This window comes from Dama dama, chromosome 23 (genome assembly GCF_033118175.1).
Source record: "Dama dama isolate Ldn47 chromosome 23, ASM3311817v1, whole genome shotgun sequence".
Taxonomy (NCBI): domain Eukaryota; kingdom Metazoa; phylum Chordata; class Mammalia; order Artiodactyla; family Cervidae; genus Dama; species Dama dama.
The window spans coordinates 35,034,811-35,061,996 of record NC_083703.1 but is presented as its reverse complement, the minus strand read 5'-3'; the positions used below and the strand labels follow the sequence as shown (position 1 = coordinate 35,061,996).

General features: G+C 38.9%; 1 protein-coding gene across 7 annotated transcripts in view; it reads right to left on the bottom strand.

The window, feature by feature from the left end:
* ZNF438 (zinc finger protein 438) overlaps positions 1-27,186 on the bottom strand; it is a 184,512-nt gene that overhangs the window by 12,317 nt on the left and 145,009 nt on the right. For all 7 annotated transcript variants that reach the window (XM_061126348.1, XM_061126341.1, XM_061126342.1 and 4 more), the window contains 2 exons: positions 21,020-21,087; positions 2,051-2,134 (listed from right to left, as the gene is read on the bottom strand). In XM_061126348.1, the coding sequence (XP_060982331.1) occupies positions 2,051-2,134; positions 21,020-21,056 (121 nt within the window). In that variant the 5' untranslated portion in view covers positions 21,057-21,087. The remainder of the gene's footprint in view (positions 1-2,050; positions 2,135-21,019; positions 21,088-27,186) is intronic.

Below are 27,186 nucleotides of genomic sequence, written 5' to 3'. Positions count from 1 at the left end.
CACTCTCAGCCTGAGTGTTCTTATTTATGAAGTGTGCATAATTGTATCTGGTTGTTGTCAGTATTAAATGAAAGAAGTATCCATAAACGTGCCAGGGTGGGGTCTACCACATGGCAGTTTTGCAGTAGACATTAGTTTTCCACTCTTGCTCCCTCTCTCTCTTTCCTGGCTACACTGGGTCTTCAATGCTGCAAGAGGGCTGTCTCTAGTTTTGGTGCCCCGACTTAGCTGCTCCAGGGCACGTGGGATCTTCCTGCACCAGGGATTGAACTTGTGTCCCCCTGCACTGGCAGGCTGGTTCTTAACCACTGGACCATCAGGCAAGTCCTCTGTCCTCTACTTTCTCTTGCCAAGAAGTATGAGGCTCCTGACACTTATATTTAGTGGGAGGAAAAAGAAAAAAAAAACCCACAAATCTTGACCAAGAATCATATGGAAACAGCATTGTTGTTGTTCAGTCACTAAGTCATGTCTGACTCTTTATGACCCATGGACTATAGCCTGCCAGGCTCCTCTGTTCATTGGATTCCCAGGCAAGAATACTGGAGTGGGTTGCCATTCCTTCTCCAGGGGATCTTCCTGACTCAGGGATGGAACCAGTGTCTCCTGCATGGCAGGCAGATAGATTCTTTACCACTGAGCCACCAGGGAAGCCCAGTGGAAATAGTACTGAATCCTTAAAAGGGTATTTCTTTGTTGAGAGGGAAATGAAGTAAAATGGGAAGAAATAACTATTCCTTGTGAATGATTCTCCCAGTAAACCTGTAAAGCATTTCTTTCTTGCCTGTCTGGGGCCACCCACTCTGGCAGCTTCATCTGATCCAGCCTACCAGGTTCTCTTCCCTGCCCGTCCCCCCCACCCCATTTTTTCATGCAGTTGACAAAGTGCTAATCAGATTAACAGTATTTAGTGAATAGCAGTGAACAGATGTGCATTGCAAAGAGCAGTTTTCTGGGGCCACTCTCCTCTGCTTTTGTTTATACTGAGAACTGATACTAATTGCAATGGTTCTCCAGCTTAGCAGGGAAGAAAGCACCTCCTCTGGTAGACCTTCAGGGCGTGGGGTAAGCCCAGGTCTCAAGGGTCCTGTGAGGGACGGGGACTCTGGTCACATCTTGGGAGAAGGGTGAGAGCAATGGACATGCAGTTTTTCATTTTGGGAGAGAAAACATGTGAGTGCTCGAGGGTGTGGGCAGGGCAACCAGAAGTTTGAAAGCGCTTGTGAATGTCAGTATTTTGCTGGAGAAATCATTAAGAAATATGTTTAAGATGGCTTGTGTATAGAAAGAAGAATTTGGCACCCAAAGAGGAACTATAGCCCATAAAATCGAACAAATTAGATATGTAAATACATCATGAACTGGGAGAAAACAAGCATTCTTTATGAACAAGTTTAAAAGCCAATTACCTAAAATATTAACGTGAGAAAAAACGTTACACAATGTGGTTTTTGTTAAATTCAAGCAGGTAATTATTCTTTTCAAGTCATATAATTAATGTCCCAAATAAAAAGAAAATTTAAAAAGCTCTATCATTTAAAATACAGTTTAACAATGCTCGATTTCAGTGACTTTCCCCTTCATTTTAATCAAGCCCCCTTTATCAGTCCTTATTTCTAGGGGGAGCTCTTTTGAATTTCAAGTGCCTCTGATGAAAAACAGTTGAAAACTCTGTGAGATAGTCTTATTTTTAATGCTTTGAGAAAGATGAAGTTATTTCTCTTTTTTGGAAAAAAAAAAAAACAAAAAACCCTGTAGCGTGTGCAAGATTTTATTTACTATTATAAAGCAGTCGATTTGGTATCTTTACCCAAATCTAAAAATGACTGAGCAGCATCAGAATTTAACTAAGAGCTAATGATCACTGAGGGACACAGAGCAGGGCAAAGGCAACTTGATAAGCCCATTTCCCCACTATTCTTTTCATTGTTAATATTACTAGAATTGTGAATATGAGTTGAACCTGAGAAGGCATTGCTCACTGAAGCTCATCAAAGCAAAAGCAGCACATCATTTCATCTCAAGTCCAAACTCCCATAAACAAATATACCTGTACAAGTTGTCTTTCCAGGAGATTCCAACATCTTCTGAGTCAGCAGTTTCTCCACAGGACTGGGGAGCAGGGAGACATCTCCTGCAAGACAGCTTTAGTGAGTCAGTATCTCAGGGCAAGAAATCTTCCACCAACAAGTTAAAAACGGGCCCCTTCTATTTACATCTTGTATTTCAGTATCAGTTGGAACAGTTACTATCTGGGATGACAGTTGGTGAAGAAAACCTTTTCCTTAGTGGGATAAACAGAAAGAACAAGGTTTCAACATCAGAACATGCAGACAGTTGGAACAAACTAGGGTGTGTGCACACTGTGCTTGATTTTGGTCAAAATACCCTGATTATGAAACTCAAGTGGTGAAGATCACAATGTTTCAACTGCAGTAGAGTTAAAAGCAAGGGGCTGGAATCACAAGGATATTCTTATTTTTATACCATTACTACAAAAGTAGATTTGCTGTATGTACATAGAACAGACCTTCTTAAAGAATGTACAAACTGCATTTTTAAAAAAATGAAATAATGGTTCCACTGCTTTATGGCAGAGCTTTATAGATGTTCTATCTTCACTTCCGATTTATCTTCAACTCACAAAGATTTAGGACATTTTTTTTTTAAATGCAAGTTTTTCTATATCTCAACTTTTATGTCAAATAGTTCATGATTTTAAGTCCAAATGTACAGCACCATGTATTTCTACATTATGTAGATACTTATTCCCTGAAACTCCTGCTTATTAGTAAGTCTTGATGGTTTCTCATTTCTTCAATCAAGGTACTGTCTACCTTAACACAGAGAGACCACCTGTGATACTGACTCTGGAAAGAAAATAAAGAAAATGAAGTGCCAGACACTGCTGGCACTGAGATCCTGAGTTTGCGGGGAACTACTTCTATGAGGTTGACCAGCCTAGCTCTGTGTGGGCTAACTCACATATACTACACAGAGTGAGGTTCAGCTAATGCTGACCTGAATCACTAAAAAAATAAAGAATAACAATGAAGGCATCAGAGTTTGAAAGCTGTAGAACCAATCTGGATTCCTTTTCTTTTGAAGTCTGCCCAGCTTCTCCTCTATCAATATCTTTATTGTTCTCTGGATGCAACTAGAGAGCTGGCTGAAGGAAACATTTACTCTCATCTCCAGGTTAGGAACGTGTAACAGTTAACCCCTCATTTTCCCTGAGGGGATGAAATGATGACAAAGTCCACCTGCTCTCTTTTCCCTGAGACTCTGCAGTTTGTAGGTTTGTATGCTTAGGTAGATACTCCCCGTCCAGATCAGGTTTCATGCCTGATCATCCATGGATACTCCCAGACTGCCACGGGTGTCTTTCCACAGTGCTTACCCTGACTGGTCCCACCCTGTACTTTCCACTCCCACTACCTACTGCCTGGAGCCAGAGAAACCCAGCCATTGTGAACACTGGACAACATCATAAATGCAAAGTTTCCAGTCTTGGACTGCAGACCAATTCCACAGTCTGTTTCTTATCCTAACAGACTTCCTTCAGTTCTTCACTGGGACCAGCCAGGTTGTTCCTGTTGCCTTTCTGAAGCCTCACCCCTCTGCCCCACCCCACCCTCTCCCCATCTCTCTCCCTTTTCAGTGATTTTGTCATTGACCTTGCAATGAAATGAATATTGGTGACTCCTCCCCCTGCCACCCCCCACCAAATTCACATGTTGAAATTCTAACCTTCAGTGTAAGGGTATTAGGAGGTGGCACCTCCTAATACAGTCTGCACCTTTAGGAGATGAGTAGGTCATGAGGGTGGAGCCCTCGTGAATGGGATTAATGCCCTTATAAAAGGGACTCCAGAGATTTCTCTTCCTCTTTTTCTGCCATGTGAGGATATACTGAGATGATGGCAGTCTGCTACCCAGAAGGGGGCTCTCATCATTTAGAACCTGATCTTGAACTTCTAGCCTCCAGAACTTGAGAAATGAATTTCTGCTGTTTAGAGGCCACTCTGACCATAGTACTTTGTTATAGCAGCTTAAAGTGCCTGAGATCTTGTGGGGAACAGAGAGATCACTGTTCCTTCTTCCTATTTCTACACTCCCCTCTTTAATGATACAACACAAGTAAGTCTACCTTCTCTGGGGTGGGGGTCAGGAGCAAGCATCTCCATTGGTCTAAATATGCACCATTCATCTTAAGTCCTCCAACAAGGCAGATGAAAAGATATATGCCTTAGTATTAGGAAATGGCCACCTGATGCAAAGAGCTGACTCATTTGAAAAGATCCTGATGTTGGGAAAGATTGAAGGCAGGAGGAGAAGGGGATGACAGAGGATGATATGGTTAGATGGCATCACTGACTCAATGGACATGAGTCTGGGTAAACTCTGGGAGTTGGTGATGGACAGGGAGGTCTGGCGTGCTGTGGTTCATGGGGTCGCAAAGAGTCGGACACGACTGAGTGACTGGACTGAACTGAATCAGGAAATGGGGTGTTCCCAATGCTGTGCTGCACCCACACATGTCTCCAGGCCCCTCTGTGGCCTCAGGGCTTCTACGCCATTGATGAGACCCCCGAAGTCAGGAGGCTTCCTGGTCATCCCCTCTAAAGGCAGTGCTCAGCCACACACACAGCTCTTTTCTTTCTCTGGTTTAATTGTCCTTCACAGCGCTTATTTTTATAATGAGATTGTCTCCTCCTCCTACATGGTAAGCTCACTGTCAGGACCTTGGCCCCCAGTTCCTGTCTGGTACATGGCCATCATACAATGTGTTGTTCACTAGCTGAGTGACCTGATAGCTCTTAGCTACACTGTGTTGCTTTCTCCTGTGCTTTTGCTGGACACAAAACTATACAAACAAAATCAACAACTGTAAATAATCCCGGGGCTGTCTCTCCCTTTCAAGTTACTGCCCTATCTCCTTTCTTTTCTTCCTGAGAACACTTACCATAGGTAGAGTATATAATATGTTCCCTGTTTCCACTTATCAACAGGTGTCTTTCCTTACCCTAAACCATAAGCCCCCTAGTGAAGGGCTAAAATGTCCCTCCATCATGGGTCAGATTCAGTACTCAAGGTACGATCTCACTTCATCTTCCACCAGCTCTTGATCATAGTTTCTCTGGATCACAGATGCAGATACTGAATCTTTCTGGCAAGTCACAAGCTGGCAGGGGAGAGAAGGGTTTGAACCCAAGTCTGTCTGGCCCCAAAGTTGCTCTCCTTCCATTTCAACACACTGAACATATAAAGGGGTTTGCTGATGACTCTGTTAATATGTCAGTCTCCTCCAGTGACTGTGAGTGCCACACCATCCATCTTTGTGTTGAGAAAGTTAGTCTTTTTAACTTTTTCCAATCAGAGAATGTAACCATCAGGAGAGACAAAGAGCTTCCTTTTCTAACAGGAGTCTATAGCATGGTTGCTGGAGATTTACAGGACATTTAAGATTTTTAAGGAAATTTACACAGAAAGAGTTCCTTCACAATGTGCTTGAATGCCAGGCTTCTTCTAGGGCGGTGGCCTTCTTCTTTTATACTATTTTCTTTTTAAAATTTTTTATTGAAATATAGTTTATTTACAATGCTGCGTTAGTTTCCATATAGCAAAATGAGTCAGTTATACATATATCCAGTCACTTTTAGAGTCTTCTCTCATATAGGCCATTACAGAGTACTGAGCGGAGTCCCCTGTGCTATATGGTCCTTGTTGGTTATCTATTTTATACATAGTAGTACGTATGTGTCGATGCCAAACTCCATGGTGGCCTTCTTTAACAGAGCTTCTGGTGAACAAACTGCTTAGGTTTACACCAAAGTGAAACTTTTAAAAATCATTAATTAGACAGTCTATTTAATAACACTTTTAGGCACTGACTTAAAAGGTTTTTTGTTTTTTTTTTAAATGATGCACAAAAATGAAAGGAAAAAGTCATTAATTACTAAGGTCTTTTATAATTTCAGATAGAATATTAAGTTTTCCAGATTTTTTTCAAATTCTAGTCCATCTGCTTCCAAACTGAGGTCATTGAAGAATATTATAACTGAATGAAGGTGTCTGAAAAATGCTGAAAGAATTTCCACATTCCTCACATAGTAAGTCCTGTACCTTTAGTGAACTTGATAGACCAATAATCTTCTTTTTTTGGTTGTTGGTGGTGGGGAGCTTTTCGGGGGAAACAAGACAAGTCAGATTACATGTGAGGATGTGAGCAGAGGTCTGGCTTTGGCTCTTTCACTCATTGCTGGAATGAGCCTGAGTGAGATCCTAATCCTTACAGGCCTGAACATCCTCTTTTTACCAAGCGGGAATTACACTAGAGCATTGTTTCTCAAAGTACAGTCTGCTGACCCAGAAGGGCTCCCCCACTCTCTTTTCCTGCTCGTAATAAGATGTCACTTGCCTTTTCCCCAATGCTGACCTCTGCACACAATTCATTGATGGGACAGAGGATGTAACTGGGTAAAACTGATGAACTCAGGACCTGGCAGCAAACTGTCCAAACAGCCACATTCTTTGCCACCAGGCTCCCTCAGCAGAACAACAAAAAAGCAGGATGAAAATTTAGTTTTGTTAAACCTTGAGCTTACATGCCTTTATAAAATCCTGCATGATGACATGACTTCTGTGGCACACTGAGGCATGGTGGTAGCCCCGAGGAAAAATGCTCGTGGATGGTTTGAAGCTGAACTAGCTGCTCTTCATTGGAATAACCATCCTGACTTGAAAGAACATCTGACAGACATATGTTGAGAGATCATGTTCAGTCCTGGGTACTGGGAAGACATTTTCTCAAAAGTGGATGAGTGAAGCTTGTCATTACAAGAGAAAACATCTGGCTGTATTCATAATCAAGGATAAAAATTATTCTTTCGAGCAGCATTAGAATTTTGGAAAACTTGAAGCCATCCCCAAGAGCCTGAAGCTTTCCTATACTTAGTAAGTTTTTAGACGAGACTGGTGTTTAACAAATAAGATTTCCAAAATACTGTATAAAATGACATATATAGAAGACCTGCATAATTCACTGCACTAATGTTTTCTTTCTCTAATTTTATTTACTGATTTTTTACTGTGTTGGGTCTTCGCTGCTGTGAGGGCTTTCTCCAGTTGCGGCAAGTGGGGGCTACTCTCAAGTTGGGAAGTGCGGGCTTATCACGGTGGTTTCCTTGGTGCAAGGCACAGGCTGCAGGTACAAGGGCTTCAGCAGTTGTGAGCTGCAGGCTCCAGAGCTCAGCCTCAGTAGTTGTGGTGCATGGGCTTAGCTGACCCTTGGCATGTGGAATCTTCCTGGACCAGGGATTGAACCGGTGCCCCCTGACAGGGCAAGGCGGATTCTTAACCACTTGACCACCAGGGAAGTTCTAATGCTCTCTAATAGACACTGCATGAATGAGCAAAAGATTCAAGTGTAAAGACAGACCAAAATGTAACAGAATACAAGACTACAATACAGTTTCAATTTCACATTACAGTTACACTGTAAGCTGTTACCTTACTTGACTTGTTTAAGCTCTGTTGTAGTTACCTGACATGTTTTGGTGTAGTAGCAAAGAAAAATATCCACAATTATCTGAGAAGGCCATTAAAATACCCACTTTCCAGTTACTGTAAACTAGATTTTCTTCAAACACTCCAATATAAACAATGTATCACAACATACTGGCTACAGGACCAGAAAGGAGACTCAAGATTTTCAATGAAGCCAGACTTTAAAGATTTGCAAAAAATGCAAATCAGTGATAAGTCTTCTCATTAATTCTTTTGCTTTGGAAAATACAGCCAATTACACAAAATATGTTAAGCTGTAGTGAGATTACTATTGTTATTTTATTATTATTAGCTATTTTTGACTGTGCTGGGTCTTCGCTGCTGCTTGAGGGTTTTATCTAGTTGTGGTGAGCTGCAGCTTCTCACTTCAGAGGCTTCTCCTGTTGAGGAGTACAGGCTCTACACACACAGGCTTCAGGAGCTGCAGCTCTCAGGCTGTAAGGCAGTGTCAGTAGTTGTGTGTGAGCTTAGCTGCTCCATGGCACGTGGGGTCTTCCCACATCAAGGATCAAACTGGTGTCCCCTGCATTGCAAGGCAGACTCAATCACTGGACCACCAGGGAAGCCCAGATTATTGTTATTTGAAGATGAAACCACAAATACACATTTTTTCAGTTTATAATCTCAAATACAGTAAATCCCAATTGATACAACTGACATAAACAAATATTCAGTAGTTTTTAAGAATGTAAAGGGGCCTGAAATTAAAATATTTGAGAACTGCTAACTAGATGAAACCTGATGTTCCAGATCTTTGAAGATTCTGTGATTTTTTTGTGTGTGTGTGTATGTGAATGAGAATAGAAAATAAAATCTGGAAATGTCTAATTTATGGCTGATCAGTTTTTCCTTCACCTTTTTCCTGTGTGAGAATCTGTAAAGCAGATCCTTAGGAGAGAATTGTAAAAATAAAGCTTTTGGTAATTTATCCTAATAAAAATATAAATTACAGTTAAATGTCATTAGTTGGAACTATTACAATACAGCTTAAATAAAAAATTTTTGAGTATTAAAAATACATAACACTTCAAAATTTACTGTATTCACTTTGAATTTATATTCATGAAATATCTTATAAATTATTGGGTTGGCCAAACAGATTGTTTGGGTTTTTCTGTAACCTCTTATGGAAAAACCCAAATGAACTTTTTGGCCAAATCATTATATTTAAACTAATGACATTTTTATTTTTTTCTCCAATTTTTCTTCTTCCAACAACACAAAAGAAGACTCTACACATGGACATCACCAGATGGTTGACACAGAAATCAGACTGATTATATTCTTTGCAGCCAAAGATGGAGAAGCTCTATACAGTCAGCAAAAACAAGACCGGGAGCTAACTGTGGCTCAGATCATGAACTTCTTATTGCCAAATTCAGACTGAAATTGAAGAAAGTAGAGAAAACCACTAGACCATTCAGGTATGACCTAAATTAAATCCCTTGTGACTATACAGTGGAAGTGAGTAATAGATTTAAGGGACTAGATCTGATAGACAGAGTGATTGATGAACGATGGACAGAGGTTCATGACATTGTACAGGAGACAGGTATCAAGACTGTCGCCAAGAAAAAGAAATGCAAAAAAGCAAAATGGCTGTCTGAGGAGGCCTTACAAATAGCTGTGAAAAGAAGGGAAGTGAAAAGCAAAGGAGAAAAGGAAAGATATACTCATTTGAATGCAGAGTTCCAAAGAATAGCAAGGAGAGATAAGAAAGCCTTCCTCAGCGATCAATGCAAAGAAATAGAGGAAAACAATAAAATGGGAAAGACTAGAGATCTCTTCAAGAAAATTAGAGATACCAAGGGAACATTTCATGCAAAGATGGGCTCAATAAAGGACAGAAGGACCTAACGGAAGCAGAAGATATTCAGAAGAGGTGGCAATAATACACAGAAGCACTATACAAAAAAAGATCTTCATGACCCAGATAATCACAATGGTGTGATCACTCACTTAGAGCCAGACATCCTGGAATGTGAAGTCATGTGGCCATAGGAAGCATCACTGTGAACAAAGCTAGTGGATGTGATGGAATTCCAGTTGAGCTATTTCAAATCCTGAAAGATGATGCTGTGAAAGTGCTGCACTCAATATGCCAGCAAACCTGGAAAACTCAGCAGTGGCCACAGGACTGGAAAAGGTCAGTTTTCATTCCAGTCCCTAAGAAAGGCAATCCCAAAGAATGCTCAAACTACCGCACAATTGCACTCATCTCACATGCTAGTAAAGTGATGCTCAAAATTCTCCAAGCCAGGCTTCAGCAATGCGTGAACCGTGAACTTCCAGGTGTTCAAGCTGGTTTTAGAAAAGGCAGAGGAACCAGAGATCAAATTGCCAACATCCGCTGGATCACTGAAAAAGCAAGAGAGTTCCAGAAAAACATCTATTTCTGCTTTATTGACTACGCCAAAGCCTTCGACTGTGTGGATCACAATAAACTGTGGAAAACTCTTAAAGAGATGGGAATACCAGACCACCTGACCTGCCTCTTGAGAAACCTGTATGCAGGTCAGGAAGCAACAGTTAGAACTGGACATGGAAGAACAGACTGGTTCCAAATAGGAAAAGGAGTACGTCAAGGCTGTATATTGTCACCCTGCTTATTTAACTTATATGCAGAGGACATCATGAGAAACGCTGGGCTGGAGGAAGCACAAGCTGGAATCAAGATTGTGGTCGAAATATCAATAACGTCAGATATGCAGATGACACCACCCTTACGGCAGAAAGTGAAGCCTTTCATCAAGCCTCTTGATGAAAGTGGAAGAGGAGAGTGAAAAAGTTGGCTTAAAGCTTAACATTCAGAAAACTAAGATCATGGCATCCAGTCCCATCACTTCATGGCAAAGAGATGGGGAAACAGTGGCTGACTTTATTTTTCTGGGCTCCAAAATCACTGCAGATAGTGATTGCAGACATGAAATTAAAAGACGCTTACTGGAAGAAAAGTTATGACCAAACTAGATAGCATATTAAAAACCAGAGACATTACTCTGTCAACAAAGGTCTGTCTAGTCAAGGCTATGGTTTTTCCAGTAGTCATGTATGGATGTGAGAGTTGGACTATAAAGAAAGCTAAGCGCCAAAGAATTGATGCTTTTGAACTGTGGTGTTGGAGAAGACTCAAGAGTCCCTTGGACTACAAGGAGATCCAACCAGTCTATCCTAAAGATCAGTCCTGGGTGTTCATTGGAAGGACTGATGCTGAAGCTGAAACTCCAGTACTTTGGCCACCTCATGTGAAGAGTTGACTCATTGGAAAAGACCCTGATGCTGGGAATGACTGAGGGCAGGAGAAGAAGGGGACAACAGAGGATTAGATGGTTGGATGGCATAACTGACTCAATGGACATGGGTTTGGGTGGACTCTGGGAGTTGGTGATGGTTAGGGAGGCCTGACGTGCTGCGGTTCATGGGTTCGCAAAGAGTCGGACACCACCGAGCGACTAAACTGAACTGAATGATATTTTTATTTTTTTTCTCCAATTTTTAGAATTATCATCACAAGATTCTCTTAATAGTATTGTAATCTTTTTTTTAATAGCACTATTTTTTCAGTACTCTTAGCAAAATGCATTCAAAACCATTTAAAATTACTTTATCAAGATAAAAATAATCATTAATTGCTGCTTCTGATTTAAGTTAGATGCTTGAATTTCTATAAATGTTTTTAGCATTTTGATGTCAATTAATTTAAAGACAACAACAATATGTTTACTCTACTCAAAGCATGACAAGATTTATGAATTCCTATTCCTATTAGTAGTTGTTGTTTAGTTGCTAAGTTGTGTCGCAGTATTTGCAACCCCACAGACTGCAGCACGCCAGGCTGCCCTGTCCTTCATCATCTCCCAGAGTTTGCTCAAACTCATGTCCATTGAGTCTGTGATGCCATCCAACCACCTCATCCTGTGTCGCCCCCTTCTCCTCCTGCCTTCAATCTTTCCCAGCATCAGGGTCTTTTCCAATGAGTTGGCTCTTTGCATCAGGTGGCCAATGTATTGGAGCTTCAGCTTCAACATCAGTCCTTCCAATGAATATTCAGGGTTGATTTCCTTTAGGATTGACTGATTTGATCTCCCTGCTGTCCAAAGGACTCTTAGGAGTCTTCTCTAGCACCACAGTTTGAAAGCATCAATTCTCTGGTGCTCAGCCTTTTTTATGGTCCAACTTTCATATCCATACATGACTACTGGAAAAACCATAGCTTTGACAATATGGACCTTTGTCAGCAAAGTATGTCTCTGTTTTTTTAATATACTGTCTAGGTTTGTTATAGTTTTTCTTGCAAAGAGCAAGCATCTTTTAATTTCATGACTGCAGTCATCATCCGCAGTGATTTTGAAGCCCAAGAAAATAAAATCTGTCACTGTTTCCACTTTTCCCCCATTTATTAGTAGTATACTTTTACAAACATAAAATGCCTAACCTATATTCCTGGCTTCGTAACATTGAAATATTGCTGTCAAACTTCTTCTCTTTTATCCCTGCTCCGCTCATCACACCAGCCATCTGCATAAATAAAGACATTAGCATCTGCTATATGGCAAATGGTCTCAGGGGCAGATGTTTGCATCCTTGTGTTCGTGTCGCTGGGGCTGCATACATTATTGGAACAGATGTACACAATCTCAAAGTGTTGGGTCCCATGGTGAGATGTTTCCAACTGCTTCCTATCAAAGTACATAAATGCTATTTGCACCTGCATTTATGTTAATGATAGAAAGGCAGCGGGGGTCCTGACAAAGTGAGATGTGATGCTATGAAATATATTTACATGGTTAATTGGAGTTTCCGAAAGACTCCGCTGCCAAGTGGCTACAGTGACACTGATCCAGGCCTGAGTGGATGATCTGACTGGTAGTCTGTGTTTGAAGCACTGGAAGGCTGGCAATTTCCAATGATGAAAACAGTCCTAATCCAAGTTTACTAAGAAGAACATTCTTGACTCTAGTATTTTATCTGAACTAGGAGTAAATTACTCCCAGTATGAGGTCTGCCTGGTAAGGCTTAAGCCACCCAAGTCATTTCCATCTTGTCCTACGAGGAAACTTCCATAGGTATGTGTGTGTTTCCCATTTGTACTTCTGTCAACAGCATAACATACTAATACTCACGGCGGTATTTTGCAGAAGTTATTACATTGGAAAGTTCCAATTTGCAACATTAAGGAGTTAACCAAAACCAGCTTGAAAATGTCAATTTGTACTTGGTCTGCAACATAAAATGGTACCAAAAGGCCAAGAACAGCATTTACACTGCTAGTTAAGATCAAAATACTTCCATATGAATGTCACATATTTAGAAACATAATATTTTGGTAAAACATAGGGAATGTTCCCTCCCCTTCCCCATAATGAGGTCACAAAGCCATGTTAACCACTAAACACAAAGCATCAAATTACAGTGGTTCTCATTGCTACTGTGCATTAAATGTGAGCACTGAAGAGCCAGAGCTCACAGTGAGAGTTGCTTTTGTAGCTTGACTGGGCTAAGAACTTGTAGCTGCTCTCAAATAACATATTTATTACTTGATTTCCTTCACATTGATAATATCAACACTGCACAGTGTTGCACGGGTTCTAAAAGAAGTTTTATTCTGCAACTTATTCTGAAATTTATATTGTGCTCTAAGAGTTTACAAAAGGCATTCCTACACAGCTGACCCTCATTTGCAGATTCTGTTATTTGTGAATTTACCTGCTTGCTAAAATTTATTTACAGTCCCCAAATCTGAGTCACATTCCCAGCGGTGGTGGACACTCTGCCTTGCCTCAGCTTCCCTGGTATAAACAAGCGTTCTTTTTGCAGTCTACTTTAGTGGCACCTTTTTGTGGTATTTTTTTCCCCATTGTTAGTGATTTCACTGTCTAAAATAGCTTTAGAGAATAGTGCTGATATGCTGTCCCATGTTCCTACAGATTAGAAGAGTCTGATGCACCTAATGGAGAAAACATGTGTGTCAGATAAGTGTTGTTCAGGCATGAGTTATAATGCTGTCTCTCTGAGGTCAATTCATGTCAAGGAATCAACAAGATATATTCAGTAAGGTGTCTTTGAACAGAGACATACATAAAAGCAGTTTTTATATTGATAGATGAGAAAATGTTGTATTGTGACCAGAGACTCACAGGAACCTAACCCTGCATTTCCCCTGGGAGCCATGGTATCAGTCAGTTCAGTTCAGTTCAGTCGCTCAGTCGTGTCCGACTCTTTGCTACCCCATGAATCGCAGCACGCCAGGCTTCCCTGTCCATCACCAACTCCCAGAGTTTATTAAAATCTATGTCCATTGAGTTGGTGATGCCATCCAACCATCTCATCCTCTGTCGTCCCCTTCTCCTCCTACCCCCAATCCCTCCCAGCATCAGGGTCTTTTCCAATGAGTTAACTTGTCGCATGAGGTGGCCAAAGTACTGGAGTTTCAGCTTCAGCATCAGTCCTTCCAATGAACACCCAGAACTGATCTCCTTTAGGATGGACTGGTTGGATCTCCTTGCAGTTCAAGGTACCCTCAAGAGTCTTCTCCAACACCATAGTTCAAAAGCATCAATTTTTCTTCACAGTTCAACTCTCACATCCATACATGACTACTGGAAAAACCATAGCCTTGAGTAGACAGACCTTTGTTGACAGAGTAATGTCTCTGGTTTTTAATATGCTATCTAGTTTGGTCATAACTTTTCTTCCAGTAAGCGTCTTTTAATTTCATGTCTGCAATCACTATCTGCAGTGATTTTGGAGCCCAGAAAAATAAAGTCAGCCACTGTTTCCCCATCTCTTTGCCATGAAGTGATGGGACTGGATGCCATGATCTTAGTTTTCTGAATGTTAAGCTTTAAGCCAACTTTTTCACTCTCCTCTTCCACTTTCATCAAGAGGCTTGATGAAAGGCTTCACTTTCTGCCGTAAGGGTGGTGTCATCTGCATATCTGACGTTATTGATATTTCGACCACAATCTTGATTCCAGCTTGTGCTTCCTCCAGCCCAGCGTTTCTCATGATGTCCTCTGCATATAAGTTAAATAAGCAGGGTGACAATATACAGCCTTGACGTACTCCTTTTCCTATTTGGAACCAGTCTGTTCTTCCATGTCCAGTTCTAACTGTTGCTTCCTGACCTGCATACAGGTTTCTCAAGAGGCAGGTCAGGTGGTCTGGTATTCCCATCTCTTTAAGAGTTTTCCACAGTTTATTGTGATCCACACAGTCGAAGGCTTTGGCGTAGTCAATAAAGCAGAAATAGATGTTTTTCTGGAACTCTCTTGCTTTTTCAGTGATCCAGCGGATGTTGGCAATTTGATCTCTGGTTCCTCTGCCTTTTCTAAAACCAGCTTGAACACCTGGAAGTTCACGGTTCACGCATTGCTGAAGCCTGGCTTGGAGAATTTTGAGCATCACTTTACTAGCGTGTGAGATGAGTGCAATTGTGCGGTAGTTTGAGCATTCTTTGGGATTGCCTTTCTTAGGGACTGGAATGAAAACTGACCTTTTCCAGTCCTGTGGCCACTGCTGAGTTTTCCAGGTTTGCTGGCATATTGAGTGCAGCACTTTCACAGCATCATCTTTCAGGATTTGAAATAGCTCAACTGGAATTCCATCACATCCACTAGCTTTGTTCGTAGGGAGCCATGGTATAGTATTAGTTAATTCAGTGTTCCTGTGACTTTACACAATGTAACTACTGTGAATGATGAGAATCAACAGTATTTTATCTCATTTGACTATTTCAGGGCAAGAATTATCATCCCCATTTGAAAGAAGAATGAATTGAGGCTCATTGACTTAGCCAGGATTACTGCAAGGAGATCCAACCAGTCCATCCTAAAGGAGATCAGTCCTGGGTGTTCACTGGAAGGACTGATGCTGAAGCTGAAACTCCAGTACTTTGGCCACCTGATGCAAAGAGCTGACTCAGTGGAAAAGACCCTGATGCTGGGAGGGATTGGGGGTAGGAGGAGAAGGGGACGACAGAGGATGAGATGGCTGGATGGCATCACCGACTCGATGGGCATGAGTTTGAGTAAACTCCGGGAGTTGGTGATGGACAGGGAGGCCTGGCGGGCTGCAATTCATGGGGTCACAAAGAGTCAGAGACGACTGAGAGACTGAACTGAACTGAACAGAGCCCAGAGGCTTCCCAGGTGGCACAGTGGTAAAGAATTCACCTGCTGATGCAAGAGATGCAAGAGATGTGGGTTTGATCCCTGGGTCAGGAAGATCCCCTGGAGTGTGGACCCCTGGGTCAGGAAGATCCCCTGGAGTGGAAATGGCAACCCACTCCAGTATTCTTGCCTGGACAACTCCACAGGCACAGGAGCCTGGGAGGCTACAGTCCATGGGGCCGCAAAGAGTAAGATGCAACTGAGACAGCACAGCAAAGAGCCCAGAAAAAAGGGCAGAAGAACCAGAGTTCAGCTCTTAGCTTGGTGTTCTTTCCCCGGACTGAGAGCAGAGGGGAGGAGAGAAGAAAAAACAGGAGAGGAGCTTAGGCAACAGCCCCAATACTACGTTCGAAGAATGAAACTGTGATTAGACAACAAGACAACAAACCATTTTCAGGTTAAATCCTCATAAACAGTAAAATGCTTGGAAAGACAGTCCAGTTTTATTCACTGAATCTGAGCTATAAGAGAGTGGACCGTACTTTGGTTTCCTCTTCGCTCTTTGTTCCTTGCCTCTCCAAAGGCAATAAAATATTTGTTAAATAAACACATAGACTTGAGAAGTTCAGCTTGGTGTTTCATTAAAAAACAGATTCAAATGTTTTCATAGCATCCAGGCAATAAGATTTTTTGAAAAAATGAGAGTTTAAAGCATTTTTAAACAAAATTTAATATGTATTTGAGAAACCACTATATGCCAGGATACTTTAAAGCTCACCAAAGACAGAAAATTCATGAAGAAGTTTATAAAGGACCTAATTGAGCAACTGAACACACACACACACCCTGATATTAAGAGTCTAAAATAAGTAAGATTATTTTCCTAAATTAAAAAAATATATATATATATTATTAACTAGCTATCCCACATATTCCTTTAGTTGAAATGCTATATTCACTAATACCAAAACATTTACTTCTGTGAGATGTAAGTACATATTTTTATGTCTGTAAGACATAAGAATATATTTTTAGGCTGTGATATGATTATTTTTTTTATAGAAGTTTATTGAATCAGAAAATCCAGGGTTTTTTGTTTTTTTTTTTAACCAGCTTTAAATCTGAATTCACATGATAGACAGTAATGGTTATGGCTTCACAGTTAAATAATGCACAGGTTTTGAAAACTAGTAGGAGTTGTATAGAGCATGTTCAGCTAACTGCAATGTTTCCAAAGGGGGTCATTAAGACCCACTACATCTTGCCTCAAAGCATCTGCCATTTTCTCAGCTCCATTTATTCTTACTCTTACTGAATAAAAACAGCACACACAATTTGATAAATATGTTTAAACAATATAAATGTTATGACAGAGCTGAGAAAAGTGTTAGATTTCTGTAAGACCTTTCTACTCACAATCATCTTGCCTAGGAAACAGCAAGACTGAAGGGTGAAACTGGCAAAAGTCTTGGGAGTTCTGAATGACTCCAGCAAAACAGCCCTGCCCTGGACCTAAGACTTTCCTGACCAATGAAGAGTGGGACTTGTTTTAATTAACTGTATGGGGACTTAACACTCATGCTTAATTGGCAAACCACAGTCAACGTCTTCCAGGCACATAAAAAACATAAACTGTCCCTCTAAAAGGACCATTTGGCAAGGTTGCTCATTTGTATGTTTCCTTGTATCAATAACAAATCCATTTGCATTTTCAATCCCAGTGGTGTTTTCTTTCCTTCAACAAAGTTACAGTATAGGTTACCACTGTAGCTGGCCTTAGCATGTAATTTTCCCCCTCCCCACCCCAGAAACATGGTTAATCCCTGGCTACAGTTTGCTGTTTCCCAACATAAAATACATGTCCTTACATTTTTATTAGTTCCTCATTTGAAAATGTCAAACAAAAAAAGAAAGCTTTGGGAAAACCATAAATCTCCAAATCCAAAATATGAGAAGATAGAAAATTGTAACAAAATACATTTGATGAACTTCTGGAGATTCTGTTAATAATATTTTCACACAGAAAGGGATAATATCAACACTATTATAATAGAGGAAAGCTTTTAACATAGTACAAACTATCTGAGTGATATTACAATGTTAAAATTCTTTATCCAAAATCAGGAAACATTTAAATAGAAGGCACTGGAATTTCTAATGAGTTTCATCTAGTTCTTTCCCAGCTTTAATCCATGTCCCTTGACCCCTAACCCCCACCCTCTGTCTTCTACACCTGTGCTCATGTCCTGAGCAAATGCCACATCTGGTCATGTTTCCAGCCTCAAACTTCTGGTTCAATCAACTGTTCTCCAGGTACATCATATTCAGGTCTAATACAGCATTTGTCATGCTTTATTCTCTTTGATTATATATATGTCTGTATTCTACTAGGATTTTGTGTTTTATAATAGCACAGTCTTCTGTCTGATTTATCTTTGCATCCCTCATAGCATCTGGTATAGTTCCTGGTAAGTACTGTCTTGGTGATCATTAAATCTGCTTCCATTGTAAGAAATTTTGTTAGAAGATAGTAAATGATGCCATGGGTTTTCTTAAGCCCCACAACTCTGCTGTGATGTCCTACTTGAATTTCATACATTAGTGCATGTTGTGTTCGCATCCACACATGCTTGCAAGTCTGAAATTCAAAAGTACCATATTTTATAGACAGCCATAAATCACTCAGTATTTAATTAATAAATGACATATGCTCAGCAAACTTCTCATGTTCCACAAGTGATTATATTTGATGAAAGAAATATAAACAAAACCATAATTTAAAAATCTGGAATTTTTCTTTGTTAAACAATATTAATAGCAATCTAGGACATACAGAAAACATTTGATAAATGAGTAAATTGAAGAATAACTGGGCAATTCTTAGGCCTCATATGTATGATACTATTTTTTCTGACCAATATAATTAACTTATATTTATTTTAATTAATTAATTATATACTTTCTCATGGATACAAATTCTAATTTCTGCATACTTTGGATTGAAATGGCTTTTCATGCATATGTGCTAAGTCGCTTGGTCATGTCTGATTTTTGGCAACCCCAGGGACTGGAGCCTACCAGGCTCCTCTGTCCATGGGACTCTGCAGGCAAGAATACTGGAGGGGGTTGCCATGCCATTCTCAAGGTGATCTTCCTGACTTAGGGATCAAACCTGCATCTTCTGTGGCTCCTGCATTGCAGGCCGATTGTTTTATCACCAAGCCACCAGGGAAGCCCGAAATAGCTTTAAGCATTCATATATTAAATTTAATTCAGGGTCACACTTGGCCTCTGAAGGCTACAAGGCACCCACCCCAAGCAGGAGGGAGCTCTGCCCATCTCACTGCATCAGCCTCTAAAGGCGGAGGATATTAATAACCACCATTAAGAACAGGAGCCAGCATCATCTCATAAGGGCCTGCTCTACAGCAAGCAACGTCTGGGGTGATTTACATATATTATCTCCTTTCATCTCCACATAACCTAGAGGGTAGGACTTACTATCTTCATTTTATAGATTTATAGATGAGAAAGTTAAGGTCAAGTGATGTACCCGAGGTTATGCAATTTGGGGGCAGACATGATTTTTCAAACATCCCACGCTCTTCATAGCTATGACACTACCTTTCACTTTGGCAGAGAATGTTTTCTCCAGTTCAGGATTCTTTAAAGCAAACTCCTTCCATGCACTGACAGTTACATCTTCCACTGTTGTTGCTGCGTAGTTTGCTTCAGTCGTGTCTGACTCTTTGTGACTCCATGGACTGCAGCTTGCGAGGCTTCTCATCCATGGGATTTCCCAGGCAAGAATACTGGAGTGGGTTGCCACTTCCTTCTCTAGGGATCTTCCTGACCCAGAGATCGAACCCGCATCTCCTGCATGGCGAATTCTTTACTGCTGAGCCACCAGGGGAGCCCACATCTTCCACAAGCGAAGCCCAATTCTGAATCATTTAAAGGCATTTTTTTTTTTTTCTCACACATGTATCAAAACTTCTCTTCTGTATGGAAGAGAATATACAGAGGCCGGGGAAAGACTTGAATTTCTCTTAAAGGTTAGGCTTTGTTTGCTCTGCATGCTGAGGAAAATTAAATTACTCTTTACTCAAAAATGATTATCGGTACCCGTAAACTGCTTTTCTAAACGGTCCAGGAGCTCTTGTTAAGAAATCATGATTTTCATTTTAAAAAATCATATGGGGGGGAATTTGTTTCTTTTACATTTCTTTTTAAAAATGGGTATATGGGAAGAAATAGGTCAAAAATGAATAAGAAAATACCCTCTCTGTACATGTATGTTGTGTGTGCACATGTGTACATGAATATATATGTATATATATGTTTGTATACATCTCTCTCACTAGAACACATGTCATTCTGCTTCATTAAAGTCAATACTCTGGGGCTTCCCTGGCGGCCCAATGGTTAAGAATACACCCGCCAGTGTAGGGGACACGAGTTAGATCCCTGGTCTGGGAAGATCCCACACACTACAGAGCAACTAAGCCTGTGGGTCACAACTATTGAGCCCTTGCCCTAGAGGCCATGTTCCCCAACAAGAGAAGCTACCACAATGAGAAGTCGTGCACCACAACTACAGAGTAGCCTCCACTTGCTGCAACTAGAGAAAGCCTACTCATAGAAACAAAGACCCAGTGTGGCCAAAAATAAACAAATTTAAAAAAAATATTTTTTAAAAATACCAAAGTTTTTTTTTTTAAAGCCAATACTCTGCAACCTCATTTAACATCTACTAATACCAGTTAGCTGCTGGCTGATGGCCTGGGCTCTGCAAATTTTGTGTGGAATGAGATGACCCTACTCTCAGTAAAGGGGTTCAGTTCAGTCGCTCAGTCATGTCCAAATCTTTGCAACCCCATGGACTGCAGCACGCCAGGCTTCCCTGTCCATCACCAACTCCTGGAGCTTACTCAAACTCATATCCATTGAGTCGGTGATGCCATCCAACCATCTCATCCTCTGTCATCCCCTTCTCCTCCTGCCTTTAATCTTGCCCAGCATCAGGGTCCTTTCCAATGAGTCAGTTCTTCGCATCAGGTAGCCAAAGTATTGGAGTTTCAGCTTCAATATCAGTCCTTCCAATGAATATTCAGGACTGATTTCCTAATCTCCAGTAAAGAAGTGTCATTTATAAACCATGGTTCCATAGACACTCAAGGAATTTACCAAAATAAATAAACTTTCTTATATAATTAGAATTTTTGTTCTTAGTTCCAGAAATAAGTTACCCTTTGGTTAGTGGGCAGTGACATTAAATGTATCAATTAAAACTCCTTACAACACACACATTACCATTTTCCCTGGCATAGCTTATCTTACCTTGATCTTTCGGTGGTACTGAAAATGAACTCTGCATTATGATGTCGCTGACTTGAATAACAGCTGTCCTAGAAACAACCAAGACAAGTAATAATTAGGAAAGAGCTGAGATGCCATGTTAAAATGTACAAAAACATAAATTGGAAGCTTTTTCTAAAACAAAAAGTCTTTTTATTTATACCTATATGAGTAATAAGAAATGGACTGAACTATTACAAACTAAAGTTTTATTCTTTTCTCATTTTTATAGACACAGGATTTTACTGACTGCTCAGGTGTGGGTTTGGAGAAGGAGTAATGTGATACATTGAGAGTGAATTGTGTCTGCCTCCCTGCCCTCGTGGTGTCAGGGAAATGTGCAAGTAGGCAAAGCTGAGGTTCCCTAAATATGTCCTGCCTGATAATTATATTTTAGGTTCTGTTTAAGAAATAACTAAAATGTTTAACAATGTAGATAAAGGAACTATAACTACAATATAATCATTTGATGAAACATAATTCAGTCATTAAAATGCAATTCTGAAGATTATGCAGCAGCATGGTAAATACCAATGATATAATATACTGGATGAACACACCAAATGACCGACACACTAGGATTACAACTAAAAAACAAAGGCACAGAAAAATGCATGACAGGAAATATGTTAATATGTATATTTGGGTTTTTTTTGGTGATGTAATTAGAGTTGTTTTCCTTTCCATTTTAGCTATTTTCCAAATTATCTAGAATGTGGGTTCCATATTAATAAGCTATGCAAATGTGTATATAAATAAGACAAAGTCCTTGGAAAAATACAGGTAAATATTTTTTTGTGCACTTCAAACACTGCCATGTTTCTAAATATGATGCCAAAGACAAAGTCATTAAGGTAAAGACTGATGAATTTTTCCATTGAAAATTTTAAATGTTTTTAAAGTAGAAAACTAGATAAAATAAAAAGGCATGACTTCTACTTCCAGCCAAGACTGAATAACAGAAGCCAGATTTTCCCTCCTTCCTGAAACAATCAAGACACAGACAAAATACATGAAACAATATTTCAAAACAGTGAACCTCAGGTCACAAAAACTGATCTTTGAGAGAGAGAAAACATTTGTTTTCTGTCACCCACATTATAGGAAAGGAGAATGTTGATGGAAATTTCCAGAGTAATGAAGAAAACAGCTGGAGAGAGAAGGAAAGAAAGCAATGAAGAGGGTCCCTATCAGGTATTCACTTCTGCACTTATCAGCACATACCATGGAGGAAATCCTCCCACCCGAGGCCGGGAAAGATCCAAAGTGCCCAACACTCACGGAAGAACAGGTGTACCACTGGTTCTTACCAGTCAGACTGGAAAACCTCCTAAGTCACGGGACACTGGGTAGAGTATGAAGGAGAATCCTGCTTTAGTAAGGGGGAATAATTGACCCTATTCCAAGCATTTCTTTGGTTTTATAAAACATATCTTAAAGAGAGACCAAAAAGGATCAAACTATTTCCAAGTGTCATAACTGTGTATTAAGAACAAAGCTCAAAAATATTTATAGAAAAACAAAAATATCCATCATCCAACAAAGTAAAATTCAAAATGTCTGACATCTGACGAAGAATTATCAAAGAGGTAGGAAAATGCAAGTGATGGTGAAAAAAATAATAACTGATCCTGATCTGACATAGATGTTAGAATTAGCAGACAAGGACATTAAGTGTATAACCTGTATTTCATATGTTCAAAAATTTAAGTATGAACAGGAAAGATATAAAAATGACCCAAATAAAGTTTACAGAGATGTAAATTACAATACGTAAAATTAAAAAGTACATTGGATAGGATTATCAACATATTAGACATGTTGGAAGAAAAAATATTGGAAAACTTGGAGGCATAGAAATTGAGACTGTCCAAAATGAAACTCAGGAAGAAAGGAGTGAAAAGAAAAAAAACAAAACAAAACCAGATCATCAGGACAGATCATCATTTGCGCTCTAGGACAACTTTAAGCCACCTAATAGATTCAGTAACTGGAGAAGAATGACATGGAAAGTCAAAAAAATTATTTTTTAAGAAATAGTGGCAGAAACTTCCAAATCTGAATAAAGCTATAAACATACCCAAAAAGCTAAAAACAAACAAACAAACCCTAAAGCATAAGAAACATGTAAACTACACCAATGAATATCATGACCAAATTGTTCAAAACTACTGAAAGAAGGAAAAATTTAAAGTGAGACGATGCAACTGAGAAGAGAAGTGGAGCAGCATGTTTAAAGTATTAAAAGAAAAAAATCTGTAATCTAGATCTATGTTCATAGAAAGTATTTTTCAAAAATAAAAGACGCTAAAGGAATTCATTATGAGCCCACCCAAACTACAAGGAATGTAAAATGATGTCTTTTAAGCAGAAGGAACAGGATACCTGATTAGAATATAGATCTATACTCAGAAAGGAATATTTTGATATGGAAATGGGAACTTCATGGTAAGCATGTAAGGTTTTGTCTTGATACTCAAATTTCTTTAAAATATAACAGTTTAAATGAGAGAGGTGACACCACTACAGATATCACTGCTATTTAAAAATACCTGCAATACATTTGATAATTTAAATAAAATGAATTATTATTCTGAAAGACACAAGCTACCAAAGCTCATTCAAAAAGTGAGCCCTGTATTTTCAAAGAAATAAAATTTTTAGTTAAAATCACCCCTCAAAAACTCTAGGTCCAGAAAATTTCTTTGGAGAATTCTACCGAATATTTAAGGAAGAAATAATACCAATTATAAACAATTTCTTCTGGAAAACTGAAAAGGAGGTAATGGTAACTACCTAATTCCATGAGCCAGCATTATCCAGACACCAAAATCAGACAAAAAGCCACAAGAAGGAAAGAAACCTCTAGACCAAAATCTCTCCTTAACACAAATGCAAAAACTGCAAATCAAATCCAACAATATGACACACCTTGACCATGTAAGGTTATCCTGGGAATGCACACTTGTTTAATATTGAAAATCAATGTAATTCACTGTATTTGTGAAGTGAAAAAAGGAAAACTGTATGATCCTATCAATAGATGCAGAAAACACATGTGACAGAATCCAACATCCATTCCTTAAAAAATAATCATTTAGAAAAGTAAGAATAGAAGGAAACTTCCTCAACTTGGTAAAAGGATATCTATGAAAAATCTACAGCTAATATCATGCCAAACAGAAAAGAACTGGATACTTTCCCTTTAAATTTACAAACAAGAGAAGGATATCTACTATTACAACGTTGATTCAATATTGCATTGGAAGTTCCAGCCAGTGCAATAAAACGAAAATGAATAAAATGCATCCATACTGAAAAACGAGACATAAAACAGTCTTTATTTGCAGATGGAATGATTGTCTATGTAGAAAATTCAATGGAATCTATAAAAATAACTGAGTTTAACAAGCTTAAAGAATACAAGACCAATATACAAAAATCAATTACATTTCATATACAAGTAACAATCAGAAACTGAAAGAATAAATCAGAAAATAAAATCTAAAATACTATTTGTAATGACATCAAAAATATGAAATAACTAAGGGTAAATCTAACAAAAAGATGTAAAATACTGAAAACTACAAAACAATGATAAGAGAAATTTTTAAAGACCTAAGTGAATGGAGAGATATGTACCATGCTCATAGGTCAGAAGACTTAATATTGTTAAAATGGTAATTCTCTGCAAACAGGTGTTATAGATTCAATATAAGCTTAATAAAAATACCAACAGACATTTTGTAGAAATTCACATGGAAGTGCAAAGAACTTAGGATAGCCAAAATCATTTTTAAAAATAAGACAAAAGTGGAAGGAAAATATTACTATAATTTCAAGATTACTATAAAGCCAAAAGTATGAAGACAGTTTAAAGATAAACAAATAGATCAATGGAACAGAATAGACTCACACATATGTTGCTGACTGATTTTTCATGAAGGTGCAGAGGGAAATCAACACAGACTACTGGACATCCATATGCAAAAAATGACAACAACACTGTGAGACCACACAGAAATCCAAAGGGCATCACATATCCAAATGGAAAACCTAAAACTACAAAACTCCCAAAGCACTCTGGTTTTTTATCATGCAAAGATATCTTGTATAGGACATCTAAAGCATAATCCACAGAATAGTTAACTAATAAGTAGACTTCAAAATTAAAGACTTCTGCTCTTTAGAAAACACTATTAACAGAAGGAAAAAACAAGTCACAGAGTGGGAGAAAAATAAGTGTAAATAATACATATAGAAAGACCTTATATCCAGAATAAAGTACTCTCAAAGCTCAATAATAAGAGAACAAACATGCAATTTAAAAGACAAGCAAAAGATCTAAAGAAATATTTCACCAAAAAAAAAAAAAGATGTGGCTCGCAAATAAGGACATAAAAAGATGCTAAACATCATTAGTTATTAAAGAAATGTAAATTAAAACCACAAAGAGATACAATCACACACCTATTAGAATGGCTAAAAAAATTTTTAAGACTATACCAAGTGCTGACAAGAATGAAGAGGAAGTGGAAGTCTTATACCCTGCTGGTGGTAATGTAAAACGGTACAATTACGTAGAAGAAAGTTGGGCATTTTCTTCATAAGATAAAGATACACCTATCATATGATTCAGCCAATCCCTTCCTACTTATTCAAGAGAAAAAAAGATCATGTTCACAAAGAATGTTCACAGCAGCTCTATTTATACTAGCCCCAAACCTGAAGCAATCCAAATGTTCAACAACAGGTGAGAGTTTAAACAAACTGTGGTATATCCATTCAATGTAACACTCCTTGGCAATGTAAAGGGATAAATTACTGATCTGCACTACAATATGGATGAATCTGCAAAAATATCATGCTGTATGAAAGAAGACAGACAAAACAGGGTATATATTTTATGACCTTAGTTTTATAAATTTTTAGAAAATGCATATTATAGTGACAAAAAGGTGATTAATAGTTGCCTGAGCACAAGGAGACAAGGAGGGTTGGAATGAAGTACCTACTTGGTCCTGAGGAACATATATCCACCCATTAGGATGAACAACATATTCATTATCTTGATTGTGGTGACAGTGTCACAGGTATTACTTATATACAGCAAACTGCATCACATTGCACTTTAAATATGTGTAATTTTTGTATGCCAGTTACATCTTAAAATAGCTGTCAAAAATTAAGGCAAATTTACTGGGAAAAATTAGAAAACTCACAGCAGATATATAGTTATACAGTTATTCATTTAACAGTCTTTGAGGTGTGACTATACAAGGACATTGTAGACATGGTCCTTGTGCTTGGATCTGGTATAAATAAATTAATGAGAAAGCACTCCATAAACCATAAAACTAGCAGACTTCAGAAACTATGAAAGAGGACAAACTAGTAATCATCAGAATGTTCAGCTTGACTAATAATCAAATAAATGCAAATTTCAAAAATAAAATTTCTTTGCCTACAAATTGGCAAAAACAAACAAAATGCATGCTTGGAAAAAGTCTGCAGAGATGTACATGCAAACTGGGGGGTATTTTTGAAAGATGCATTCTATGCCTTACAGTTCTGCACTCCTTTCGATCCAGACTGTCCTTACCCTTCAGAAAATCATGATAAATGTGCAGAGCTATATACTACCATCTTCACTCTCATCATCCTCATTACCTTTTTAAAATTCTTCAGGGTACCATTTAATATACACACAAAATATAAAGTCCCTAAGTAAAGTAGGACATATATATATCTATCTATCTTTATAATGAAACTATTATAAAGACTGTTTCTTAAAATATTTAAAATTATGAAAAATGCTTACTACACATTTTTGTATGAGAGGGGTTGGTTACAGAGTGGTATCAATTATTTCCCCCAATATTCACATAAGAGAAACCACCAAACAATAAAAGTGGCTATCTCTGAGTGAGGAATTAAATTGCTATTTAACTTTTCCTTTTTTTTTCTTTTTTGTAGTTTTGGCTGAGCTGGGTCTTCATTGCAGGACATGGGCTCTCTAGTTGCAGTGCCCAGGTTTCTCTAGTTGTGGTGTGTGGGCTCGGTAGTTGCCTCATGTGAGCTTAGGTGCCCTGCAGCATGTGGCATCTTAGATGTCTGACCAGGGATTGAACCTGCATCCCTGGCACTGG